Source organism: Erythranthe guttata, chromosome 11 (genome assembly GCF_056151865.1).
Source record: "Erythranthe guttata isolate IM_541 chromosome 11, IM_541, whole genome shotgun sequence".
Taxonomy (NCBI): domain Eukaryota; kingdom Viridiplantae; phylum Streptophyta; class Magnoliopsida; order Lamiales; family Phrymaceae; genus Erythranthe; species Erythranthe guttata.
Window position 1 is genome coordinate 16,365,955 of NC_142543.1, and position 26,460 is coordinate 16,392,414.

Genomic DNA, 26,460 nt, shown 5'->3' on the forward strand with positions numbered 1-26,460 from the left:
ATTCTTCTCTCCTATTCTAGATTTGATTCAAGGGCTTAAAAGCTTGTTCTTGAATCGAACGAATGATTTCCTTTCACGAACATCTCGAATTTAAATATGTTATGAATTCGAGGAATCGAATATATATGATTTCCTATCACGAACACCACGAATTCAAATATATTATGAATTCGAGGCGGAGGCTCGAGACGTGAGCTTGAGAGCTCGATATGTGTATGTGTGAGTCTCATTTTTAGATGCACCAAAGATCTTCTTTTATAGGCACAGAGCTAGGGTTAGGGTTTCTCGACTTGCAGAGTGGGCCGGACATTCTAAAACCCAAATATGTTATGGACTTTAATTTGAGACCTAAATTAATAACCGATTTATTTTGGTTATTAATTAGTAATTTATCTCAAAATTTCGATGTCTACAGCGACTACGAGATTTGATTTACATTTTCTGAAAATAAAATATATCGAGTACGCAACGATCAAAACTTGGTTTCCAAATCATCTCCGCTGCAGCACATCGACCGATTCTTTCTCTTAAAAAAATATATATATTGAAATTCACCAAACTTCTATATATCAATCAATCATAACACCAAAAGCCAATTCTCATATTACATAAATCACAAATGTGTAACCAAACATCAAGAACCATTCACAAGTGGTTAAATATTAGCTTCAAAAGTTTCATTTTATTTTTTCTTGTTCTCAAATTACATCAAACCTTGGATCGACACCTCGAGGCTTTACTCAAGCCACCAATCACCGAATTATACGACGCGTAATCAAGAACAAGCCCTTTCGCACCACGCAAGTTCGAAACATCGTCCGGGTTCCCGTACTTACAATGCCCTTCCAATAAAATATTATACGTGACATCATCGGGCACAACCCCAAGATTCATCATCGCAATTAGTAGAACATTCGCGTTTTTCAATTGCCCTTGTTTGCAATAACCGTTCATAAGCACATTGTAAGTCACAACACTCGGCTTACGCCCATCACTCTGCATCTCACGGAGCATCTTCGAAGCCGTCTTCACATCTCCCTTCTTACAAAACCCGTTAATAATCATTGTATACGTTTCGTCGTCGGCCTTAAAACCGAGCCTCGACATTTCCCTCAACATTTTCTCGGCCTCAACTTCTCGCCCTTCTTTACACAAACCGGATATAAGTGCCGTGTACGCCACATCATCAAGTGGAATTCTTTGCTTAATCATTGTTTCTCTAACCTTAAATGCAGACTCGAGATCTCCTTCCTTACAACACCCGTCGATAAGGGTAGTGTACGTAATTTTATCAGGTTTCAATCCCTTTAAACTCATCTCACCAATAAGATCTTGCGCTTGCTTTAAATCTCCGTTCTTGCAAAGCCCGTTAATAATAGCATTGTATGTGACAAGATCGGGGGATAATCCCTTCGACAACATTTGATCGTAAATCTCCATAGCCAAATCTACCCTCCCGTTTTTGCAGTGTCCGTCAATCAACGTAGTATAGGTAACATCATTAGGAGCCAACCCATTCTCAAGCATTTCGTCGAACAACTCATGTGCACTATCCATTCTCCTCTCCTTACAAAGCCCGTTTATTAGAACGCTATAAGTATAAACATCGGGTCGAATTCCACTCGCCTCCATATCACTCTTGAGCCGAAACCCTTCATCGATATCGCCCACCCTAATATAACCATTCATCAAAGTATTGAAACTAACAGCACTAGGACTCAAACCCCATTTCCGAATTCCATTAAAAACCGACAAAGCTAACACCATTTCACCTCCTTTGCAGAATCGGTGCATCAAATTGTTGAAAAAATACAAACTTGGTGGATACCCACATCCCAAAATCTCCTTATAGAAACCCCAAACCAAATTAAAAGACCTCAAATTCATCAAATGATCAAGCACCTTTTTACACGTATCGAACGGGACCCGAAAATCGTGTTTTTTACATAATCGAAAGCATTGAATAGCATCGGGGACAAAACCCAACTCTAAATAAGCAGTGATTAATCCAGAGAATACGTAAATATCGGATCTTTGGGTACCTTTGGTTTCAAGAATTGCAGCGAAAACATCGGGAGCAGAATCTTTACCTTTTCTTGAAACTACGATTTGGATTAGACTTTTGGCTTCAACGAGGAGTTGGTGGGTGCAGAGAAAGTGGATCATGGTGCAGTAAGAATGGAGGGTGTGGCGGAAAGCGGCGGAGTTGGTGGGAGAAGAGAGCCATGTGAAGAAAGAGAAGAGAGAGAGAGGAGAGAGAGAGTTAGGGTTTAGAGTGATGAGGTTTGTGATGTGTTGGGGTTTCAGACGAGGGAGGAGGTTCTTGAGGGAGGATTGGAGGGGTTTTGATGGAGAGTTTTGGATGGCTTGAGATAGGGCGGTGGTGATGGGGTCTGGTTCTTGAAACGGCGGCGGAGTGTACCAGGCGGCGGCGGCGGCGGCGGCGGCGGCGGCGGTGGTGGTGGTGTAGAGGTGGTGGAGTGGTGGAGGAAGGAGGAGGTGGGTTGATGATGGTGTTCTTGAAATGTTGTTTATGGCCATGTGGAAGTTTGGGCTTCGGTTTCTTTTGAATTGAGTTTATAAACTTTGGTTTCTAATTGGGGACATATTGAATTGGCCCACTCTGTAAAATTGATATTGGGATAATACAAAAGGCCCAAGGATGGATCAAGTTATATGATGCGGCTTGAGGGCGTAATGAGTCAGTTAGACAAAAGCTTGAGCTCGTACTCACGATTTTTGCACTCGAGCTCGAGCTTCCTGATGAGTTTTGAAATCGAGTCATTTTTAGTTGTTTAGGAGCATGAGCCAGCTAGCGAGATTTTCTATATTTTTTTGGGTAAATTACAACTACCCTCTGAGGTATGGTCAAATTTCGAAAACCCCTCCTGTTTGGTTAATTACAACCATCCTTCAACTATAAATCTTCTTACACGTCCACCCTTACGGTTTCAAATTTAGTGAAATCTTCTGGATTATATAGAAAATTATCACTTTTGTACCCCTTTCATCCCATTGGAACTCTGCATTTTGAAGCACGATCATAAGGTCTGTTTTTTGGCTTGTGCATATCAGATTGTGGTGCATTAAAAACTGTATTTTTACACAAAACGAGTACAAACTAGAGCACATTTCACGGAGTCTAGATGATTATGTTGAATTAAACACCATAATGGTAGAGCTGTAAGAAGATTTATAGTTGAAGGGTAAATATAATTATCCAAAGAAGAGGTGGTTTCGTAATTTGACTATACCTCAGTGGGTGATTGTAATTTACCTAATTTGTTTTATTAATAATAATAATAATAATAATAATAATAATAATAATAATAATAATAATAATAATAATAATAATAATAATAATAATAATAATAATAATAATAATAATAAAAATAATAATAAATAATAATAATAATAATAATAATAATAATAATAATAATAATAATAATAATAATAAATACGTTAAATTAAATATATATTTTTTGTTCCTTTTTTTATTTTGTAACTTTTTATTATATTATAAATAATTTATAACAATAAAAAAGAATAAAAAAATATAGAATAAGCTGAGCTCGAACTCAAAACATATGGTGAAATCTGATTATAAGTTGTTAAAAAATGGTGTAATAAGATGTTTAATTATAAATTCTTTCAAACTGTTCGCTAAACTTTTTAAAAAAGATCTTAAAAATTCAAAAAATAAGTTGTTGGAGAGCTTTAAGATGTAAGATGTTACAATGCGTAAAAGTAGTTTAAAAAAATCAAATCATACACTTTAAAAATTAATTCTAAACATAAGACATAACACTCAGCTTTTAAAACTGCTTATCGGACATAAGAACTTATCAGTTGTACTGTTTAAAATAAGTTTAGCCAAATAGATTTTGAATTAACAATCTGTGACGAGTTCAACCTAAAAAGTATTGAGAAGAAAGTTTGAACTTTGGTCAAATAACATGGTACTTTTTTGCTCCACACCAACTAAGGTGGTGTTTGAAAAAGTTTTTTGAAAGTGATTATCAACTTTTTTATGCTCATAATATGTTTCCAGGTGTTTGCAAAATTAACTTTTGCTTTTGCTTCTCTTAAAATAATATGCTTTAAACTATTTTTGTAAAAGCACCCATAGCCCTACTTTTTCTATTTAAGTTCATTTTCCGGAATAATTGCAAACACCCCCAACTTTTAGAAATAAACACTTAAAACTGGCTTAACTTCTGTTTTTAAATAATCATTTGCAAACACCACCTCAATCGACCCATACTTGACAACTATACTTATAATTATTGACTAATGTTTGAAAAATACATATATGAGTAAAATATTATATGCAAATAAAAACCCCTTTCAAAATTTAGGTGTTGACGAGGTATTATTCAATACCACGGGGAAAAAACAGAGAATAAATAAATAAAATAAAAAGAGTATTATTCATTTTAAAATAAATGAGCCAAATAATAGCATACTAGTGTTCTTCAATCATAATACTACTTCTTCGGTGTAAGATTGATTTGGTACGTTTGCCAACTTATTTAGCTCAATATATACCATCTACCAATTGTACCTAGTGTTATTGGAATTTTTATACCGTTGTTATATTGAGAATTGCGGTAACAAAAACTTTCGATACAGTAAGATCGGTACATGGCATTTACCGTTTTACGCTTTATAGATGGACTTGAATGTTATTATACAAATGAAACATAAAAGGAAATGGGCTATTTATGTTCAAGAAGAAAGTTACTTGGCTAAGTTGAACAAAAATTCCTTGTTATTTAAAAATAACAAAATGGTCTTTTTTTTTATTTTGTATTAAAATCTTATGACATTTGCATGGTATTGAACAAGTTATTACGCGCTGCCCATTTTATTTTTGCACCAAGGGGTTACACTTGATTCATCAAACGAGCCTAAGACGAGGGGCACAATTAGGCCCAATAGTAGAGATCATTCTAGAAGATCTTCTAGAATCCTCCCTAATGTTAAAGATTCATAGAAGATCGTCATGTGTTTATATTTTGTAGGATATCGTAGGAGTTAATCTTGGCCATTAGATCAAGATGATCACCACCATCAATTGAGGATTTCGAGTTGTATAAATAGGAGTAGCTTCATTCATTTGTAATCAACCAACAACTCATTAATCAAAGAGCCAAAAAACTCGAGAACATTCTTTAGCACACTTACAATTATCAATTCTTAGTGATATTCATATACGCAATATATTTCTATTGATTTATCTTTTTAGAATGATACAATTATCAATTCTCAGTGATATTCAATATATATTTTCCAAGAAAAATAATTGAAAAAGATACAATTATGAATTCTTAGTGATATTCATATACGCAATATATTTTTCCAAGAAAATTATGTGCACAGTTGATTTATGAATTATCAATTCTTAGTGATATTCATATATGCAATATATTTTTCCACTAAAATTAATTGCACTATTGCAATATAATAACGCAATATAATAACATTAGAACAACTCCAACCCAAAATATCAAAATGAGATATCAAATATTATTTTTGATATTTGATATTTTATTTTGATGCTTATATAAATTATTTTGCTCCAACCATAGGTAATCAAAAAATTAATAATTAAATATAAACAAAATGATTATATATTTAATTGCCACATGTTATTTTCTAAGTGTTCATTTAAGTGGTTAAATTTATAACTTCCATTTTTAATTATTTCTCCGGGATGTACTTTTACATCCCAAGATGTGAATTATCAAAATACAAACCTTATTTGATAACTCCATTGGAGTGGATTTTTTTTTAATTTGGAATATCAAAATGGTAGTTAAGTGTTTTGATAACCCATTTAATTACTCCATTGGAGTTGCTCTTAAGTAGGATTCATATTTTCTTGATTAACTATTAATAAATAAGTGTTTATGGTACGCTATTACTATAGCTTTAAAAATATAACGCTAATGTACCACATGATCGTTACATGGTACTAATACCCTAAAGCTCTTCTCCGGCTAGTTTGATTCATTTGTCAAACTACTCCCATCAACAATGCAGGTCCGGCCCAAGTCCAACGCAAGCAAGGCCGCCATCTTGGGCCTCGAAAAAGTCAAAATATTTTAAGGCCTCTAATTTTGGTATATTTTTATATATAAACGCATATAATTTTTTTTTAAGACTTATATCTAACTCAGTTGGCAGAAGGATAATCATGATTATCGGAGTTCGCATGCCCAAGCTAAAAAGTCCCAAATTGATAAGAAAATAAAAAGGGATTTTAGCACAAAATTCCCCAATTCTCGATACAATTAATCATAATCAAAATTGAATTGGGGTATTAAAAAAAAAAGGAGCTATTTGATTAAAAACATAAAGTTATTAATCAAGGGGGTCTCACTCTCGATATTCGCCTCGGGCCTCCGGGACACTGGAACCGGCCCTACAACAATGTAATAAATTATGGGCTGCATTTAGATCATCTGTTTGGTTGTTATAGCTTCCCTCCTAGAAGAGCCAAACTGTTATGTCATTAATACCCAATGGCCAAGTTGTAAAACCATTTTTGCATCATCATACAACAATTTATTGTTATTTCTTTTTATTTGCTTGTGCATTCAGTTACATATACCGTAGGATGTTATCATTGTGTAAAAAAAATGTTCCATTGAACTTCATTTTGATGTAATCCCAATCTACAGTAGGAGATATAGATAAAACATAATGTGTGTGTGTGTGTATATATATATATATATATATATATATATATATATATATATATATGTGGCATCCGAGGGATAAAAATCGAACAGATTGAACTGAAACTAGCAATTTAAAAGAACGAAAAAAACCTTTCTTATCGGAAGTAGAAAATTAATTTCAATTTTGTTTCAAAAAAAATAGAAAAATTGAAATTTTAGAAATTGGAATGAAAAACTTCTTTTAAAAAGTTGGAATTTTTTGCATTGGAATCGACGAAAATCGGAAATTTCATATTCATATTAACTTATAATATAAAATATATAATAATATTGATATTCTAAATCTTCGAAAATTAAAATCTCATATATATGTATATTCTAATTTCGATCCAAAATATTTTGAAAAAATCAGAAATCAATTTTTCTAATTCGGAAGAAAAAACATTGTCCAAAAAAAAAAAACGTATCGTAATTGCAATATATCATAAGTGCATACAAATACATTTAAAAACTTAAATTAAATTATATAGTCAATAGTTTAAAGAATAATGGATGCACTCCTATATATATTCATTTATACTTGTAAATATAAGGGGCAATATGCTAAATACCCATGGGCGCTAATACTCTTTTAGATCAGGATCGAAATACCTTATTTTGCCCCCAACTCATTCGTCTTCAATACAACACCCCCTTCCAAAAATCGCATGTCTGACAATCCCTACTAGTCCTCTGCCGCTGAACGTCTAATTTTCGCTAACCACATCATTGGAAACATGTTATTTTCATTGGTTTTTGGTTTAAAATATTTATTTTCAGTTTAAATTATCCAACTAAGTTGTCCACTTTTATTCTAGATTGTCTATTTTCAGTCTAATATTTCTAACTAAGCTATCAACTTTTCGTCTAAACTGTCCAACTAAACTGTCTATTTACAGCCTAAGCTGTCCAACTACGCTGCTCGAGAAACTTATAGCTAATCCAAAATATACAGCCGACCTATTCGCAATACAAAATATTTTTGAATTTTTATCCATTTTCCCCAAAAACAAAGCACATACGTATTTTTACCACCATAAATACAAATGAAATCAATTGAGGCTCTAAGGTCGACCAATACATGACAAGAAAATCAAATATATAGAAACATATCTAATAAAACTTCAAAATATTTATCAAATTAATTAAAATATTAAAAATTATTACCTAAATTGCACTTGAAATATTTGAAATAGATGATGGTGAGATTCGAACACATTTATAACCTTTCATTTGGCTTGGTTCAGACATGACCACCATAATTCAGCAATTTTTTTTTGTTGCCCAAAGAACAACCTACCTAAACATTATTTGTTCTACGTTGTAATAGAATTTGAATTCATCCATAGAACAATGAACAATAATTCAACAAATGAAAACAAAATAAGGAAACATAAATCAGAGTTCAAATCCATTTCCATCGTATGCACATTAGATTTCATAGCCGGTAAAATTATAAAAGTTAACCGACTTCCTTCTCATGGATTTATATATTTTCGGTCTAATAAATACTACACCACGTGAATTATTAAATGCTACGCCATGTGAATTACACGAGATATAACATAAATCTCTGAATGTTATACATACAATCAATAGTAGTGATTGATATAATCTAAAATCGAAGTAGGAAATCAGAGTTCAATTGCCCATCATCACCCATACTTATGATTACTTGTGTTTTTTGACTACCAATTTACCCCTATAAATACAGTAGAGGACCACCACTCAAATACACAAACAAAATACATCTGAGAATTAAATATACAATCAATTATTCCAAAAATGGGGGGAAAGAGTTTGGCTATTTGCTTTGTTTTCGCAGCCATTTTCATGGCATATCACGGCGAGGCTGAGGTGGCGCGTGAAGATTTTATCGGGACAAGGGGCAGCCAATTTGTTATGAATGGGAGGTCATTTTATTTTAATGGCTTCAACTCTTATTGGTTGATGTATATGGCTTCTGACCCATCGACTAAGGTAAAGGTGACAGACACCTTCGCTCAGGCATCAGAGTATGGAATGAATTTGGCGCGAACTTGGGCTTTTAGTGATGGTGGCTATAGAGCCCTTCAAACCTCTCCTGGATTATATAATGAAGATATGTTCAAGGTACACAATAGAGTCGATTTAGATATTTGATGGCCCTAAACTATTATGCATTATTTAATTTTGTTCGTCTATGATGCATTTTCTTTTTACAAACACGTTATATAAACTATGAAAAAACTTATTGATCTATTACAATAGAGATATAATTTCAAAACATATTAAGCATTGCAGCAAAATATTTTAGAATTTGTGCGAAATAAGGTTTTTTCTAAGATTCAACAAGATTCTTTTCTATTTAAATCCTAAAAATGATTAAATTGGTTGTATGATTTTGAGTAATATCTATAATGTCCTCAACATACATTCATTTTGAAGTTAGATAAATAAGATTTTTTGTTACAAATTCTATTGAAACATGTGTTGGATTGCATCGATTACACATAATGGTTGCATTAAAATTTTATAGCTAATTGTATTGTGGTCTTTTTCAGGGTCTAGATTTCGTTGTGTCTGAAGCCAAGAAACATGGAATTTATTTGTTATTGACTCTCGTCAACAATTGGGAAGGTTTTGGAGGGAAAAGACAATATGTACAATGGGCTAAGGATCAAGGTCATTACTTGAACAATGATGATGACTTCTTCACTAATCCTATTGTCAAACAATACTATAAAAATCACGTTAAGGTATGTCCAACTTATATTTTTGATATACATAAGTATCATTATGATGGAAATTTATCGGTTTTATTCGAATCTAATATGTTGAAAAGCTCATTCTTTATAAGCCCCTTAATTTCATAATTGAATTTTGAGTGTAGGCTGTACTAACAAGAATCAACTCAATAACTGGAGTGGCGTACAAAGATGACCCTACCATATTTGCATGGGAGCTCATCAATGAACCTCGTTGCCAGTCTGACCTCTCCGGAAAAGCTATTCAAGTATATCTCTATCACACACACACACACACACACATATATATATATATATATATATATATATATATATATATATATATATATATATACAATAATGAATCAACTAATTTCTTTATCAATCACTAGGATTGGGTTGCAGAAATGTCAGCTTATGTAAAATCAATTGACGCGAAACATCTAGTGGAAGTTGGCATGGAAGGATTTTATGGTGAATCGATGCCCGAAAAGAAACAAAATAATCCTGGTTATGAAGTTGGAACTGATTTCATCGCCAACAATCTTGTCCCTCATGTTGACTTCACAACAATTCATCTATACCCCGATCAATGGTATATATTATTTATTCGCACACAAAACATATATTTATATGTACATACACACACACACAAGAATACACATAGTTTATTAACAATTTCATTGGTATTTATCATTTTCCTTGAATTTGCAGGGTTCCTGGTTCAAACGACGAGGTACAAGCTGAATTTGTCCACAAGTGGATCCAAACACACATAGAGGACTCCAAATTGGTGATTGGAAAGCCAATAATGGTGACTGAGTTCGGCAAATCTTCAAGATCATCGGGTTACAATGTGCAAGCAAGGGATAACTACTTCAGCAGCATATTCGACAGTGTTTATAAATGTGCAAGAACCGGTGGTCCGTGTGGAGGTGCACTATTTTGGCAAGTGATGGCTCAAGGAATGGGAGATTGGAGTGATGGTTATGACGTTGTCTTGGAACAAAGCCCTTCTACTGTTGGTGTCATCTCTCAGCAGTCCCGTGAAATATCTTCACTTAATCAAATTAATTTTGCTACCTCAATATGATTGGCCTCATTTTACAACTCAACTCAATGTAATGGCTTTATATTCGCAGAAATAAAAAACCCTTGTTATTACATTTGAATCTTTCAAATGAATAATTTATTAATAGTGGTATTGATGTTGAATTTTTTGAATAGCATACTCTCATAATGTACCTTTCTTCAATATATCTTATAGGGATTTTTATGCAAAAGTCCCCAACCAAGCATGTTTATTATTCTAGGTTTAGGGGACATATCTCTTTTACCAATAAGCCCATCCCTTTAATATTTATTATAACTAAAGGAAACATTCATGTATATCCCAATATTACCCTCAACCATTTATACCCAATTCTTAATTGTAATCCAAATTAATCAATTTTGTCCATAAAAGTTCAATTTTGACCACAAAAATTCAATTTTGACTTTTTTTTGGAGTATAATTTAATATGCTCCAATTTCATCCTTAACTTAATTTAATCTCAATTTGACCCCAAATTTCACAAATTATTAAATTTTGACCCAAAAATTTTTTTTTTTCAAAAAATATTTTTTTTTTCAAAAACTTTTTTTTTGCCGCCGGATTCCGGCGTTGACTTTTTTAAATTTTTTTTTTTTTTTTTTTTTTCTTTCTTCCGGATTTTTTCGCCGGTTTCCAGCGTTGACCGGCGGTCAACGCCGGTCTCCGGCGTTGACTTTTTTTTTTTTTTTTTTTTTTTTTTGCTTTTTTCTTTTTTTTTTTCTTTTCTTTTCTTCCGGATTTTTTCGCCGGTTTCCGGCGGTCTCTTTTTTTAGTGTTTTTTTAAGTTTTTTGTTTTGCTTTGTTTGGTTTGTTTTGTTTTTCCACGTCCGCCGCTAAACGTTGACCGTAATTGTGCTGTCACTGACAGTAAATTAACGTAATTATACTGTCAATGATAGTTAATTAACGTAATTGTACTGCCGTTGACATTACATTTATGTAATTGTGTTGCCGTTGACAGTAAATTAATGCAATATTATATTTTTTTATTTATTATTATTTTTTTTAATTTTTTTTTATTTGTTGACAAGTCAACGTAATTATATTACTGTCGTTGACAGTAAAATAACTGTAAACACAATAATATTACTGTCAACAACATCAATATTATTATTTTTTTGTGGTGTTTGTATTAATATTACTGTCTATTATTGTAATATTACTGTAAACACAATAATATTACTGTGGTTGACGGTAATATTACTGTTTGTTATAGTAATATTCCTGTCAACCACATCAATATTATTCTTTTGTTTGGATATTTTGTTTGTTTGAGTTATTCACGGAGTAACGTAATAATATTACTGTCTACTATTGTAATATTACTGTTGCTATAGTAATATTACTGTTGCTATAGTAATATTACTGTCACTCACAGTAATATTAATTCTTTTGGTTTTTTTTATTTTGTTTACATTTGTTGAACGGACAACATAGTAATATTACTTTATTATACAATAATAATGAATTTTGTTGTGTTAATATTAATGTGCTAGAGATTAATATAGCAATATCACTGTGTTAAACTATAGTTTAGTTATTTTTACTGTGTTTAACAGTAATATAGTTAATATTACTGTCATTCAAAGCAATATTGTTGTTTAAACGGAAAAAAAAGTTACAGAAAAAAAAATTAAAAAAAAAATAAAATAAAAAAAATAAAAAAAAGTCAACGCCGGAGACCGGTGTTTACCGCCGGTCAACGCCGGAATCCGGAAAAAAAAAAAAAAAAAAAAAATAAAAAAATAAAAAAATAAAAGTCAACGCCGGAATCCGGAAAAAAAAAAATCCGGAAGAAAAAAAAAAAAAAAAAAAAAAAAAAAAAAATTGAAAGTCAACGCCGGAGACCGGCGTTGACCGCCGGTCAACGCCGGAATCCGGAAAAAAAAAATCCGGAAGAAAAAAAAAAAAAAAAAAAAAAAAAAAAAAAGTCAACGCCGGAGACCGGCGTTGACCGCCGTTCAACGCCGGAATCCGGCGGAAAAAAAAAGTTTTTGAAAAAAAAAATTTTGTGAAAAAAAAAAAGTTTTGGGTCAAAATTGAATAATTTGTGAAATTTGGGGTCAAATTGAAGTTAAATTAAGTTAAGGATGAAATTGGAGCATATAAAAGTAAGAGGGGTTATTTTAGTCCTTTACATAAATCTGGACCATGTGTGGACTTATTGGTAAAGGAGAATATTGTCTGGATCTCTTTATGAATAAGTTCCCACTGATGGGCTTATTTGTAATATGCCCTATCTTATATCCCATTAAAAATTAATGAAACGCCAAAGGTTGAGAAAATTATTTCGTGTTCTTTCATCCAGACTATTTTTGTCAAATCACATAGAAATTAAAGCCCTGGTAGTTGTGAAAATTAGAAGTCATATTTAGTATTTGGGTTAATAGCATTTTGCCACCTATACTTTGCCTGTTTTTGCGCTTTGCCATCTTAACTAAAAAAAGTTGCACGGGCACACCCAAACTCCTTTTTTGACGCACATAACCACCTAGGGGGAATATTCCGGCGAATCTTGAAAGATTCCGGCACACGTGCTATGCACATGACCAAATACATTGATGTTTTTGTCTTTTAATCTGAAGATATCATGTGGGATAAAACTGAAAGTTTAAGGACTCAATTGAACTTCATTTAAAACTTGCCCGAATTCTAAATTAATTGAAATAGAGTTATGGGTCTTCTTCTTCCATGGGAGTGGGTCTTCTTCTATGGGAGTTTCTCCCCATTAATATTTTTTCAAAGAAACCCTTTCCAATGCTTCGAATGCTCCACTATGCAGGCAATTTTCTCTCTTTCTTTCTAATTCTCAATGTGTTTTTGTGGTTTACAGTAAATGTTGAAATTAATTGCGTTGTAGATATGTGTTTGTGTGAAAAATTCAACTATGAAAACAAAGGTGGGATACAGTGCAGATGAAATAGTAGAAGAAGAGCAGCAACATGTGAAGTCGCGTGGTGTGCAACTAGGAGGAATTTGTGAGGAAGATTTTTGCCCAATCATCCATGGCCAGAGTAAACCTATGGGCTCAATATGGAACTTTCGTTTTTGGAACTCAATATGACAATCAGGAGGAACATCGAGGAAAGTTCCAAATTGAGGACAAAGATCGCCTCACAAGATTTTTGATTAAATTGATGAGAGAAGATAACCCCTTATTTTTTTTAAAGCTTGGATTTTTTTCAAAAGTTGATGTTAGTTCAAAGAACAGATTAATGGGGATAGACTTCCATTGAAGAAGAAGAATGAGAGTTTAATATATTTCAGTTTCACCCCTTGGAACTTTCAATCTTTCAATTTCATCCTTTCGAACTTTTAATCCCACATGATATCTTTAGATTAAAAGACTAAAAAGTCCTCACATTAAGCATGTGCATCGCACGTGCGCCGGAAAAATGAGAAGATTCCCCAGAATATTCCTCTTAGGTGGTTATGTGTGTCAAAAAAAGGAGTTTGGGTGTGCCCGTGCAACTTTTTTTAGTTAAGGTGGCAAAGCGCAAAAACGGGTAAAGTACAGGTGGCAAAATGCTATTAACCCTTAGTATTTAGCACATGTTCTATTGAATTCTATTTAGCATGTCTTCAATTGAATTCTGGCAAAATCAAAAAAAAAAAAAAGAAAATAATAGAATGTAACTCAAATCAGAGAACAGAAAAATCGACCAATAATGGGTGAAAACAAAACAAAAAAATTAGAAATAATGGGTCAATTTGTTGCATTTAATAGTTTATGGGCATAAATGCGATACTGGCAATAGTACAGGGGTGCGAACTATATTTAGCACTTTTAAAGGAAAAAGTTTTTCCTTAATTACAATTTTTGCCACTTATAGTTTCACTAATTCACATTTGGTCCCCATATTAAAAATGATTGAGGGACCAAAAGTTTTTTTTCTAGAACAAGAGGGACCAAATATATGTTAGTTGTAAATATGACGGATCAAAAATATGGTTTCCCATCATTTCTAGCCCAGATTATGTTAACTACTAACACCCGAGATAGTTACAGTTTTGGTCCCCTAAGTATGCATGTTTTTCACTTTCGGTCCCCCATGTACTGCCGTCAACAAAATACACACTAATGTTGTCACATTTTAATACATTGAGTCCCTCCGTCTGTTTGACCGTCAAGAAGTAACGGTCAACGGTTGAATTTGGGGTTTTTCTTTGAGAAATTTGCAATAAGACCCTTGTATTCTTTCAAAATATTCTAAAAACCCCTAAAATTTTATCCAACTATAATTTAACCCCAATTTCATCGATCACCGATGACCCCGTTTTTCAAATCGGTTAATCCGACTTTAACTTTCTCTTTAATTCGGTTAACACTTTTTTCGATTGATTTTTTGTTGACTGATGTTGACATTCGCGTTAAGTGCGTTGACTTTTTTTTTCTTGATTTTTATTTTATTTTTATTTAATATGTTGAGTACTGGGATAAAAATAATTTAAAAAAAAAAGTCAAGTTGATAACCAGCGAGAAAAATAATATCATAAAAAATTCAAAATAAAAGAAAAAAAGGAAATAGACAACGCAGCTCAACGACGGAAAAATTATAAGACAAAAAAAGATAAAAATTAACAGATGGTGTTAGCCCCAAAAATCGTTGTACTAGAGTGGTTATCTCATTTCCAAATTACTCCACACATGCCTAATTCATCTTTTTCATATTTTATGGGGGAAAAATTTGGGATGCACTGACGGTTCCATGAAGAAAATTTTGAGAGTAAGAAATTATGGATTTTTAGAATTTTTCAAATTGTATTTTGGCCCCAAAATTTTAGATAAACTTTGTTAGAAGTTTGTAGTTTTAATATTACGATATTAAATATTAATATAGTATTATTATTGTGTTATACAGTAATAATATTGTGTTGATCGGAAAAAAAGTCACAGGAAAAAGTTAAAAATAATATTCAAGAAAAATAAAAAAGTCAACATTGTTAACCGACAATCCAATGTCAGTGAACAGCGTCAAAAAACTATTTAAAAACAATCAATGCCGAAAAAAAAGTTTAAAAAAAATTAATGGCTGTCAACGATCAGCGGTAATGGTAGTAAAAATCGAGGTCGTTTGTCAAAATTGATTAAGTGATGAAATTGTGGTTAAATTAAGGTTGAATAAAATTTTAGGGGTTTTTAGAATATTTTAAAAGAATGCAGGGGTCTGAGTGCAATTTTCTCAATGAAAAATCCCAAATTCAGCCATAATTCAACAGTTGGCCATTACTCTTTGACGGTCAAACAGACAGAGGGACCCAATGTGTTAAAATGTGACAACATTAGTGTGTTGTTGACGGCGATAAATGGGGGACCAAAAGTGAAAAGGTGCAAATTTGTTGGACAAAAACTGTAATTATCTCACCAACAACCCAGTAACATAGGGGACCAAATGTGATAAATCGATGGACCAAAATTGGATTTTTTTTGGAAATATATATTTTAAAGTATTTATTGTATGATTTTGTAGATGTTGCACCCCGTGAAATACATCAGATGATTTGTAATCATTGATCTACACATAATAATATGCACACCCATGTGTACAGTGAAAAGTCAGTGCAGGATCAGGGGTGGTCATGCCCCAACCCCCAAATTTAATTTTTTTTAGGGTAAATAGCATTAAACCACCTAAACTTTTTAAGTTTTTGCGGATCACCACCTGAACAATTTTTTTTTGCAAGACTTCATCTCAACTTAGTTAATTGTGCCACTTTGCCCTTTTTTGCCCGTTTGCAGGTCAAAATGACCGGTTCTCATCCCACATGCGTTGCACATGCTAAACTCAAGGTTAATGTTGTCTTTTCCAGTCCAAAAAATATTGGGCCCTAATAGCCGTTGACATTCACACATCCCCAATTCATCCGCCCCTTTTCTCATTTTCTAGGGTTTAGGATTCATCTCCAATTTCGCGATAATCTGAAGATCTTCACACTCTATCATGACTTGGAAAGTGAGAGAGGGTAACGACGCTGCAGATTTTACAAAAAATGCTCCAGATTACGGTATGTTCTGCGTTTTAATGTATTAATTTATTCTTTGATTTTAAAAACATTTGTTCGATGTAGTTTATCAAATGCGGTGGCAGTTGGTTGATTTTTTAATGCAGTGGCAGTTGTTATTTTATGAATTGTTGTATTCTATAGTATTTAGAGTGGCAGGACCACACTTGTGTTTTTTTTTATAATTTTTTTTTTGGCTGTTACCTCTTTGTCTAGATATTTAGAGTGTAAAACAGGACCACTTTTCTGTCTGTACATGTTTTGTGTCCTATTTTTTATGTTTTGTCATTGTTATATTACAATTTTTTTTTCTGAAAATGTATTTTATATGCTTTGGCAGGCCCAAACAGTGATAATTTCACAATAATGATGCTTCATTATGGAAAAATTATGGATTTGGGTGGGACCTGCTATGTTGGTGGAAATATAACTTACTTTGACCATTGTTGTGTGGATGAAATGTCAATGACTGAGATAACTGAAATGGCTAGGGAGATACATTTGGATGATTGGGATGATTTCTTTCATGATAGAAGTTGCCTGCATGATTGTAGTGTTATGCATTTAATGCAAAATGACAATGATGCTTTAGAGTTGGTGAATTATCTTGATGATCAAAGGGTTGCAGCAATTTGTGTAAAGCATTATGAACAAGCAGAGCAATCTGATCAAAGTGCGGGGGAATTTGAATATGAAGATGATTTTCCAGAAGTAGATGAAGCAATTGGGTATGTTGGTGATGTTGATGAACCTGTTGGTGATATTGATGAACCAGTGGATGGTTTTGATGAAGCACACTTTGATGATGATGGTAGAACAATGGATGAATTATTAGAGGATGTGATTGATTGTAATGACAGTGGGGGTAGTGATGGGCAATCAGTAGGGGATGATTCAGAGCATTCAGATTTTCTGGTTGATAGTGAATTTTTTGAGTCAGATGATGACTTTCAGTATGATGAAAATATTGATTGTGGGGTAGAATGGGGTGGACTTGGGCCAGACAGTGAGAGTGAAGAACCTAGAAGGTCTAAGAGGTTCAATACAGGGGTAGAGACTCAGGTTGTGGATATCCCCAAGAAAGATCAGTTCATGCACCACAACTACCCAGTGTTCAATTCAAACATAGACATGGAGAATCCACAGTTTCAGCTTGGCCTTTGCTTCCCTGATGCAGCTTCTTTTAGGGAAGCTGTAAGGCAGCATGGAAGAGTGAATGGCAGGGATATAAAACTGAAGTTGAATGAGAAATATAAGGTTCAAGCAATCTGCAAGCATGAAACTTGTCCTTGGTTTGTTTATGCTTCTCAAATGAGAAGTGAATCAACCTTTCAAATCAAGACAATCAATGCAATTCATGAATGTCCAAGAAAAGAAAGGGTTGGTTGTGCAAATTCTAGGTGGTTGGCCTCTAAATATGCAGATAAAATCAGAACTGATCCAAATTGGCCAGTAGACTCAATGATGGCTGTTGCACAGAAGGAATGTAAGCTGCTATTCAGCACACACCAAATGTATAGGGCAAAGAAAAAAGCTGTGGAGTTGAATACAGGGTCTAGTGCTGAGCAGTTTGGCATGTTGTGGAGATATGCTGAGGAGATAAAGAAATGCAGTCCTAAAACCACAATCAGAATCAAGGGGAAGGGTGATGGAGATCAGATGAAATTCAAAAGAATATATATCTGTTGGGATGCTCTGAGAGAAGGGTTCCTAGATGGCTGTAGAAAGATCATTTTCCTTGATGGATGTCATTTAAAGTCCACATATGGGGGGATATTGTTGTGTGCAGTGGGCATAGATGCAAATAATGGGATGTTTCCATTTGCTTATGCTGTTGTTGAAAAAGAAAAGAGAGATACTTGGTTGTGGTTTATGAAGCTCTTGAAAGAGGACCTGCAAATTGAGAATTGTGGTGAGTGGACAATAATGAGTGACAAGCAAAAAGGTCTTATAGATGCAATAGAGGAACTGATGCCTAACAGTGAACACAGGTTCTGTGTAATGCATCTGTACAGCAATTTTAAGCTATCACACAGGGGTTTAGCATTAAAGAACATTTTATGGCAAGCTGCTAGAGCTACAAGGGTTGTGGACTTCAACAGAATCATGAGAGATTTGAGTGGGAAGGATAAAGCTGCCTTCCAGTGGCTTGCAAAAAGACCAGCTGCACATTGGTCTAGATGTTTTTTTAGAACAAATTCAAAGTGTGATACACTCTTGAATAACATGTGTGAAAGTTTCAATTCAATGATTTTGAGGCCTAGAAGTATGGGAATCATTGATATGCTTGAGGCAGTCATAAAGATCTTGATGAAGAGGATACATGTGAAGAGAGATAAAATGGAGAAGTTCAATGGAAACATATGTCCAAATATTCAGAAGCAAATAGAAGAGTGGAAGAAGAAGTCAATGGAGTTCATTGCTCATTGGAATGGTCAGGCTCAATTTGAAATAGAGAACTGTTATGGTGACAGATTTAAAGTTAACTTGGAAGAAAAAACTTGCAGCTGCAAGAGGTGGCAACTATCTGGAATTCCATGTGCACATGCCATTTCAGGCCTTTATTACATGGGAAAGCAACCTGAAGACTATGTTGAACAATGCTACTCAAAAGAAACATATATGAGAGTGTACAGTCACCTAATGGACACACTTGAGGGACCTGACAATTGGCCAATATCTGCAAAACCTCCATTGCTTCCCCCAGAAATTGAGAAAATGACAGGTAGGCCAAAGCTTCACAAAAGAAGAAAACAGCCAGGAGAAACCAGTGGCTCAAAAGATATACCAGCTCCAGTTGCCAAAACCATAACCACAGTTGGAAAATTGGGAAGGCAGGGTGTTTTAATGACTTGTAGCTTATGTAAACAGAAAAAACATAATGCTAAAGGCTGCCCTCTGAACAAGGTAAACTGTATTCATATCATAAACTATATTTATTTTGTAAATATGTCTTGTATTTATGGTTTACCTAACTAACAACATTCATGGTTTATTAACTTATAGGGAAAACAAAGTCAAACTCCACAGTCTACACAAGCTACAGAAGCTAATATCACACAGTTAGACAGTCAAGCTCCACAGTCTACACAAGCTACAGAAGCTACAATCACACAGCTGGAAAGTCAAGTTACTGGAATTGAAATGGCCTCAGAGAAAAATGACAAAAGAAAGGTAGTTTAGTTTAGTGTGTACTCATTTATTTCTTATAATTCATGTGTGTAATGGTATTTGTTTGGTTATGTAGAGAACTCAAGCAGCTGTGAAGAATGCAACTGCAAGGAACAAATTACCAACAACAAGAAAAGCAAAAGAAAAGATTATGCAAGAAAATGTAAGTTATATTTTGGTTTTCTAAAAGTATTGTGTTAGATGATTAATCATCTAACATGTGATATAATTTCAGGAACCAACAAGAAAAGAAAAGGGTAAAGGAAAGGAACCAATGATGTCTGTTATTACAAAGGCAAGAAACCAACAAATTGATGGTTCATCTCCATCACAGAATTTGAGGCCAAGAAATAAAAAAGGTCTTGTGACAAGAAGCCAACAAGCTCATGTGGCAAGAAACCAACAGTCACAACCAAAGTCTGTGAGGAGAAGATTAATTGATGAGGATGATTAGGGGTGCAAAAATACAGTGACTTTTGTTGTTTTTGTGAACTTTTTATCATATTGCATATTTTCTATCATTTCATTTTGCTAGCTGGATTGATTACTTTTGAACATGTTCTTAATTTTGCTGTTTGATGAATTTTTGGCTATTTTGTAAGCTTGGTGGATTATTTCCATGCTAGATTGGTAACTTTTGAGAGCTGACTGGATATTGTTATTTTGTGCACTCGTGTCTTATGTTATGTGCAATGAATGATCAACAGTTCTTTGATTGTATTGGTTGACACATCTTTTACAATTTGATTAATAGTTCTAAATATTGATCAACACACAAATATTGACAGTTCCAAATATTGATCATTTCACAGATCATAAAAATTCAGTACATATATTCATTACACATAAAAATTCTGCAACTTACATAGGCCAAGTAATTATATTTTTCCACTTAAAAAAACCACAATAATCCTACTACAATTTCAAAAATCTAGATAAGAATATAGACCAACAACAGGGCAACTACCAAGGCCATCCACAACCACTTTTCCCTTGACCCTTTTTTGCTCAACTGTTCTTCAATCTTCTTTAACTCCTTTTCATTGTTGTTAATTCTTCGAAGTAAGCCAGGAATTATCTGACGAGATCTTTCGCACATTGGGGGATCAACCCAAGCGAAGTAATTGCAACCTCCAATTTCTTGATAACATATAATCGTTCATAAAAAAATGAAACTTACAGATCAATTCAAATATGCTATTTCAAATTTTTTTCTTACCCTATATTTTTGACATGTTTCGTATCTCCTTCCTGGGTTTAATTCAGTCCAGGACGTCTTCATTGTTGTCCTCCTTGAACAGTAGCACGACATTTTTAAGAACAACAAGAAAAAAATGTGAAGAGAAAAATGGAGGGAATGGGAGAATGAGAGATGAGTTGCATTGAAAATAAATGAGAAGAAAGAGAAAAATGGAGGGAAAATAATGGACATAAGAGAGAAATGGAGGGAAAACAATGGACATAAGAGAGAAATGGAGGGAAAATTGAAGGAAATGGGGCTTTAGGACTGGAAAAGACAACATTAACCTTGAGTGTAGCATGTGCAACGCATGTGAGATGAGAACCGGTCATTTTGACATGCAAACGGGCAAAAAAGGGCAAAGTGGCACAATTAACTAAGTTGAGATGAAGTCTTGCAAAAAAATTTTGTTCAGGTGGTGATCCGCAAAAACTGAAAAAGTTCAGGTGGTTTAATGCTATTTACCCTTTTTTTTATTATTATATATGTATATATAATTTATTGCATTTGCATTGTGTTCCTATAATAATTTATGATTTTACATAAAAATAAAATAAAATATTTTTCATTGAAAAGGAAAAAGGAAAATAATAAATGTGTCTAACACATAAGATAAGGAAGTTACGGATTGTGACTTGGAACCAGAGGCGAGTCCATCCTTAGGCAAGGATGGAAAGTCGACCCTCAATTGAAACAATTTACACTATATTACACATATATATTTGTTAAGTTCATCCAATTTTTATTATTGTCCACTCAAAATTCAAACTAATGTAAAAAAAAAAATTCATAAGTTTCTCTTTTTCTATCTTTTGGTTTTGTCAATAAAAATAAAAATAAATGAAGTCCTAAATTTTTTTCGAGGCCACAGCCCCCGAATCCCCGGTAATTTAAATTAATCTTGTAACAATATCCTAGTTTCGCCATTCTCGAAACAACCGTTGGTCATTAATTTCTCTAAGTTATTTTTATTCGGCCTCCCGATTGATGAAATCCTGGCTTCAGCACTAAATATATGCGCTTGGTGAATAGTTATTTATATAGATCTATTATGTAAAATCACTAGGTGTATTTTACCGGGTATAGCATCTTATAAACCAGTAATGCCTAAATAAAATATGGGCTACATTTAGCATTTTAGTAATACGTGTATCAATTGTCCTAGGTTTGCAATTATGGTTAACTGTTTGGTTGTTATTGCTTCCCTCCTATGGCCCATGTTGTAAAACCATTTTTACATCATCAAACAACAATTTATTGTTATTTCTTTTTATTTTCTTGTGCTCCTTCATTAAAGGGTTTGTACGTTCAGTTACACTGATCCTAGGATGTTATATCATTGCATAAAATCTTACTTCTTTGAACTAATATAATCCCAATCTACAATATGATTGGGGGGAATATAGCAATTTCAAATTTAAAAAAAATAATTTCAATTCCGTTTCAAAAAACGAAAAAATACAAAATTTGAAATTCTGAAAATTGGAATGAAATACTTAAGTGTTGGGAAATTAAAATCGGAGTACAAATCGAAATATCATACGCATTCGAATTTCAATCCAAAATATTTTGGAAAAATCACAAATCAAACTTCAAATCCATTTCCATTTCCATAACTTGACTCCCTTCTCATGTATTTAAATTTATATTTTCTATCTAATAAATGCTACACCACACGAATTATTAAATGCTACGCCATGTGAATAATACGAGATATAACATAAATCTCTAAGTGATATATACAATAATTAGTGATTGATATAATCTAAATTCAAAGTAGGAAAGCAGTTTTGTACTATGAACTATCAAAAGCAATAACCCATCCCCCATACTTATGATTGCTTGTGATTCTTGACTATCAATTTGCCCCTATAAGTACATTAGAGGACTATAACACAAATACACAAACAAGATACATTTGAGAATTAAATATACAATCAATTGTTCCAAAAATGTTGGGAAAGAGTGTGGGTATTTTTTTTGTTTTTGTAGCCCTTTTGATGGCTTATCACGGCGAGGCTGAGGGGGCGCGTGATAATTTTATTGGAACAAGGGGCAGCCAGTTTGTGATGAATGGGAGGCCATTTTATTTTAATGGCTTTAATTCTTATTGGTTGATGTACATGGCTTCTGACCCGTCGACTAGAGATAAGGTGACAGACACTTTCGCACAAGCTTCCAAGTATGGAATGAATTTGGCGAGAACTTGGGCTTTTAGCGATGGTGGTTATAGAGCGCTTCAAACCTCTCCTGGAGTCTATAATGATGATATGTTTAAGGTACGCAGTAGGCTAATTAAAATATTTGATGGCCTTAAATTAAATTTTAGAAAATTATTGTAGTCTCCTTCTGCGTTATTTAAATTTTGTTCGTCTATGATGTATTTTCTTTTTACAAACGCCTTCAACGAACTAATATAAAAGCTTATTGTTCTATTACAATAAGGATACAATTTCAAGAGATCATATCAAGTATTGTAGAAAAATACTTTAGAATTTAGGCTAAATTAGATTTTTCTAAGGTTCATTAAGATTGTTTTCTACTCAGACTCAAAAAATGATTAAATTGGTAGTATGATTTTGGAGTTATTGGAATGTAAATAAAATTTTCTTTTGCAAATTCTATTAAAACATGTGTTGGATTCATCAATTACACGTAATGGTTGCATTAAATGTAATAACTAAGTGTGCATTGTCTTCTTTTTCAGGGTCTAGATTTTGTTGTGTCTGAAGCTAAGAAACATGGAATCTATTTATTATTGAGCCTCGTCAATAATTGGGAAGGTTTTGGAGGGAAAAGACAATATGTACAATGGGCTAAGGATAAAGGGCATTACTTAAACAACGATGATGACTTCTTCACTAACCCTATTGTCAAAGACTACTATAAAAATCACGTCAAGGTACGTAGGGCTTATAGTTTAACGTTTTATGAATTCACATAAATTATAAAATATAATCATCAAAAATTAAAAAAAATTAGTTACCACATAAATTATTAAGTTAAAATTTTCATTTTTATCTAAAGCAAATATATTGAAAACATTATTCAATTTAAGTCCCTTAATTTCATAATTGATCTTTGAGTCTAGGCTGTACTAACAAGAATCAACTCCATAACTGGAGTGGCGTACAAAGATGACCCTACCATATTTGCATGGGAGCTCATTAATGAACCTCGTTGCCAATCTGACCTCTCCGGAAAAGATATTCAAGTCTCTATCTCTCTCCATTCTCTCTCCCCCTCTCTCTCTCTCCATACAGTGAATTTACTAATTTATTTATCACTCTTAGGACTGGGTTGAAGAAATGTCAGCTTACGTAAAAACAATTGACACGAAACATCTAGTGGAAGTTGGCATGGAAGGATTTTATGGAGAGTCGATGCCCGAAAAGAAACAAAATAATCCTGGTTATGAAGTTGGAACTGATTTCATCGCCAACAATCTTATCCTTCATGTTGACTTCACAACAATCCATCTATACCCCGATCAATGGTATATTCATTATGCACACACAAAACATACATTTATATGTACATATACATACACAAGCACACATACTTCATCAACAATTTCATTGATATTTATGATTTGCCTTGAATATGTAGGGTTCCTGGTTCAAACGATGAGGTACAAGCTGAATTTGTGCACAAGTGGATCCAAACACACATAGACGACTCCAAATCGGTGATTGGAAAGCCAATAATGGTGACTGAGTTTGGTAAATCTTCAAGATCACCAGGTTACAATGTGGAAGCAAGGGATAACTACTTTAGCAGCATATTCGACAGTGTTTATAGATGTGCAAGAACCGGTGGTCCATGTGGAGGTGCATTATTTTGGCAAGTGATGGCTCAAGGAATGGCAGACTGGAGTGATGGCTATGAAGTTGTCTTGGAACAAAGCCCTTCTACTGTCGGTGTCATCTCGCAGCAGTCTCGTGAAATAGCATCTCTTAATCAAATTAAATTTGCTACATTAGCTGATTATTAGTTGGTTATCATTGTTTGGCTCATAATAAATATAATCGGCCTCATTTGACAACTCAATTCAATGTATGCATTATATTTGCATAAATAAAATCCAATGTTATATTATATATATTAGCATAATTTGATATCATATTTTTGTTGAATATGTTCTATATTCCATTACAAAATTAATGAAATGCCAAAGGCCGTTGGGAAAATTATTTCACGTTCATCCAATTCATATAGAAAGCTTTTATAGTTGAATAATTACATTTCCCATGGGAATTAAACCATTTTTATTTTGACAGAATAATCATATGAAAAAGTTAGATAAAATTCAGGACTCACCATGCAAAGAGTACAAAGGTGCATTATTAAGTGTATTTCCGCGAAAATATGAGCTGATGATTGTGAGTTAAATTTGAAATAATTGTGTATTTGTAGAGGACAATTGTGAAGAAGCCCAAAAGGAACATTCAACCTTTATGATATGAAAATAAATCCACACCTCCAACACTTCTTGTTACTAAGAAAAACCTATCAGACATAGCAAAATCACTCATAACCCGTTTAAGCACCACCAATTTATGATTTAAACCATAATTTAACTCAAATTTTATCAATTTAGATCTCTTAACCTAATTTTAATCTCGAATGTCGAGTTAAAAAGTCAACTCAAATGGCCTACAGTTACAATATTCTGAATTATTCAAGATTTAGATTGTAAAAGGGTCAAACTCAAGTTTGAAGTCAATTGAGTATGCATGTCGCGAAACTTGTAGCGCGGCATATGCATTTTTCGAGAGGGCTAATTACCCATGAAGTAATTCACACATTCCTAAAGCGCGATACGGCCTTTGGAAGCCTCAAACCACAAGAAAACTTATTGGGACTCGATAAAAAAAAAAAATTGCACTTTTGGAGGCTCGGAGAAGGAGAAAACACGAAAGAACATCAATGGCCATCATCCACACCTTGAGAGTTATGCAAGAAGGGGCCAAATCTTCTATTCCAAATTACTCATGAATTTTGTTTAACCTTTAGGGTTAAATACAAATTGCACCATTGTAGTATCACCAGTGTTGCATATACCCGCTAGGGGTTGTGTACAAATCATTTTATACACAACATATATGGGTATTTTTGTTTGAATTGTCTAACATCTAGTGCTGGATCAGCTTTGAAAATCGACAGATTATCTAACATAGTTTAACGACAGGGGACACTTTGTCGCATTTCATATTATAGAGGGATATATGCGACACTGGTGATAGTACAGGGGTGCAATTTGTAGTTAACCCTATTTTTTATGAACTAAATGCCTCATGTGATTCATAGGTTATCCCACAACAGTATAGTTTAATATATATATATATATATATATATATATATATATATATATATAAGAAAAAAAGGAGAGAGAGAGAGAGAGAGAGAGAGAGAGAGAGAGAGAGAGAGAGAGAGAGAGAGAGAGAGAGAGGGAGAGAGCATTCAAATTTACAATAAATGTGTAGCAAGAAGGCAAGAACT

At 33.4% G+C, this 26,460-nt stretch overlaps 4 protein-coding genes across 4 annotated transcripts; 3 read left to right on the top strand and 1 right to left on the bottom strand.

The window, feature by feature from the left end:
• Positions 1–604: 604 nt before the first annotated feature.
• LOC105959196 (Pentatricopeptide repeat (PPR) superfamily protein) lies at positions 605–2,626 on the bottom strand. The gene has a single exon (XM_012983244.2). The coding sequence runs from the start codon at positions 2,539–2,541 to the stop codon at positions 709–711; it is 1,833 nt and encodes a 610-aa protein (XP_012838698.1). The 5' UTR covers positions 2,542–2,626; the 3' UTR covers positions 605–708.
• Positions 2,627–8,459: 5,833 nt separating this feature from the next.
• On the top strand, positions 8,460–10,657 carry LOC105959205 (putative mannan endo-1,4-beta-mannosidase 9). The gene is made up of 5 exons (XM_012983255.2): positions 8,460–8,837; positions 9,269–9,463; positions 9,598–9,720; positions 9,844–10,046; positions 10,166–10,657. The coding sequence occupies exons 1-5, from the start codon at positions 8,511–8,513 to the stop codon at positions 10,542–10,544; spliced, it is 1,227 nt and encodes a 408-aa protein (XP_012838709.1). The 5' UTR covers positions 8,460–8,510; the 3' UTR covers positions 10,545–10,657.
• Positions 10,658–16,159: 5,502 nt separating this feature from the next.
• Positions 16,160–21,117, top strand: LOC105959408 (uncharacterized). Its single transcript, XM_088825630.1, has 6 exons — positions 16,160–16,335; positions 16,433–16,550; positions 16,888–19,454; positions 19,554–19,721; positions 19,795–19,881; positions 19,954–21,117. Exons 2-6 carry the CDS (start codon positions 16,487–16,489, stop codon positions 20,170–20,172), a joined length of 3,105 nt encoding a protein of 1,034 aa, XP_088681756.1. The 5' UTR covers positions 16,160–16,335; positions 16,433–16,486; the 3' UTR covers positions 20,173–21,117.
• Positions 21,118–22,937: 1,820 nt separating this feature from the next.
• LOC105959215 (putative mannan endo-1,4-beta-mannosidase 9) lies at positions 22,938–24,952 on the top strand. Its single transcript, XM_012983269.2, has 5 exons — positions 22,938–23,237; positions 23,666–23,860; positions 24,050–24,172; positions 24,252–24,454; positions 24,568–24,952. Exons 1-5 carry the CDS (start codon positions 22,959–22,961, stop codon positions 24,950–24,952), a joined length of 1,185 nt encoding a protein of 394 aa, XP_012838723.2. The 5' UTR covers positions 22,938–22,958.
• The last annotated feature ends 1,508 nt before the right edge of the window (positions 24,953–26,460 follow it).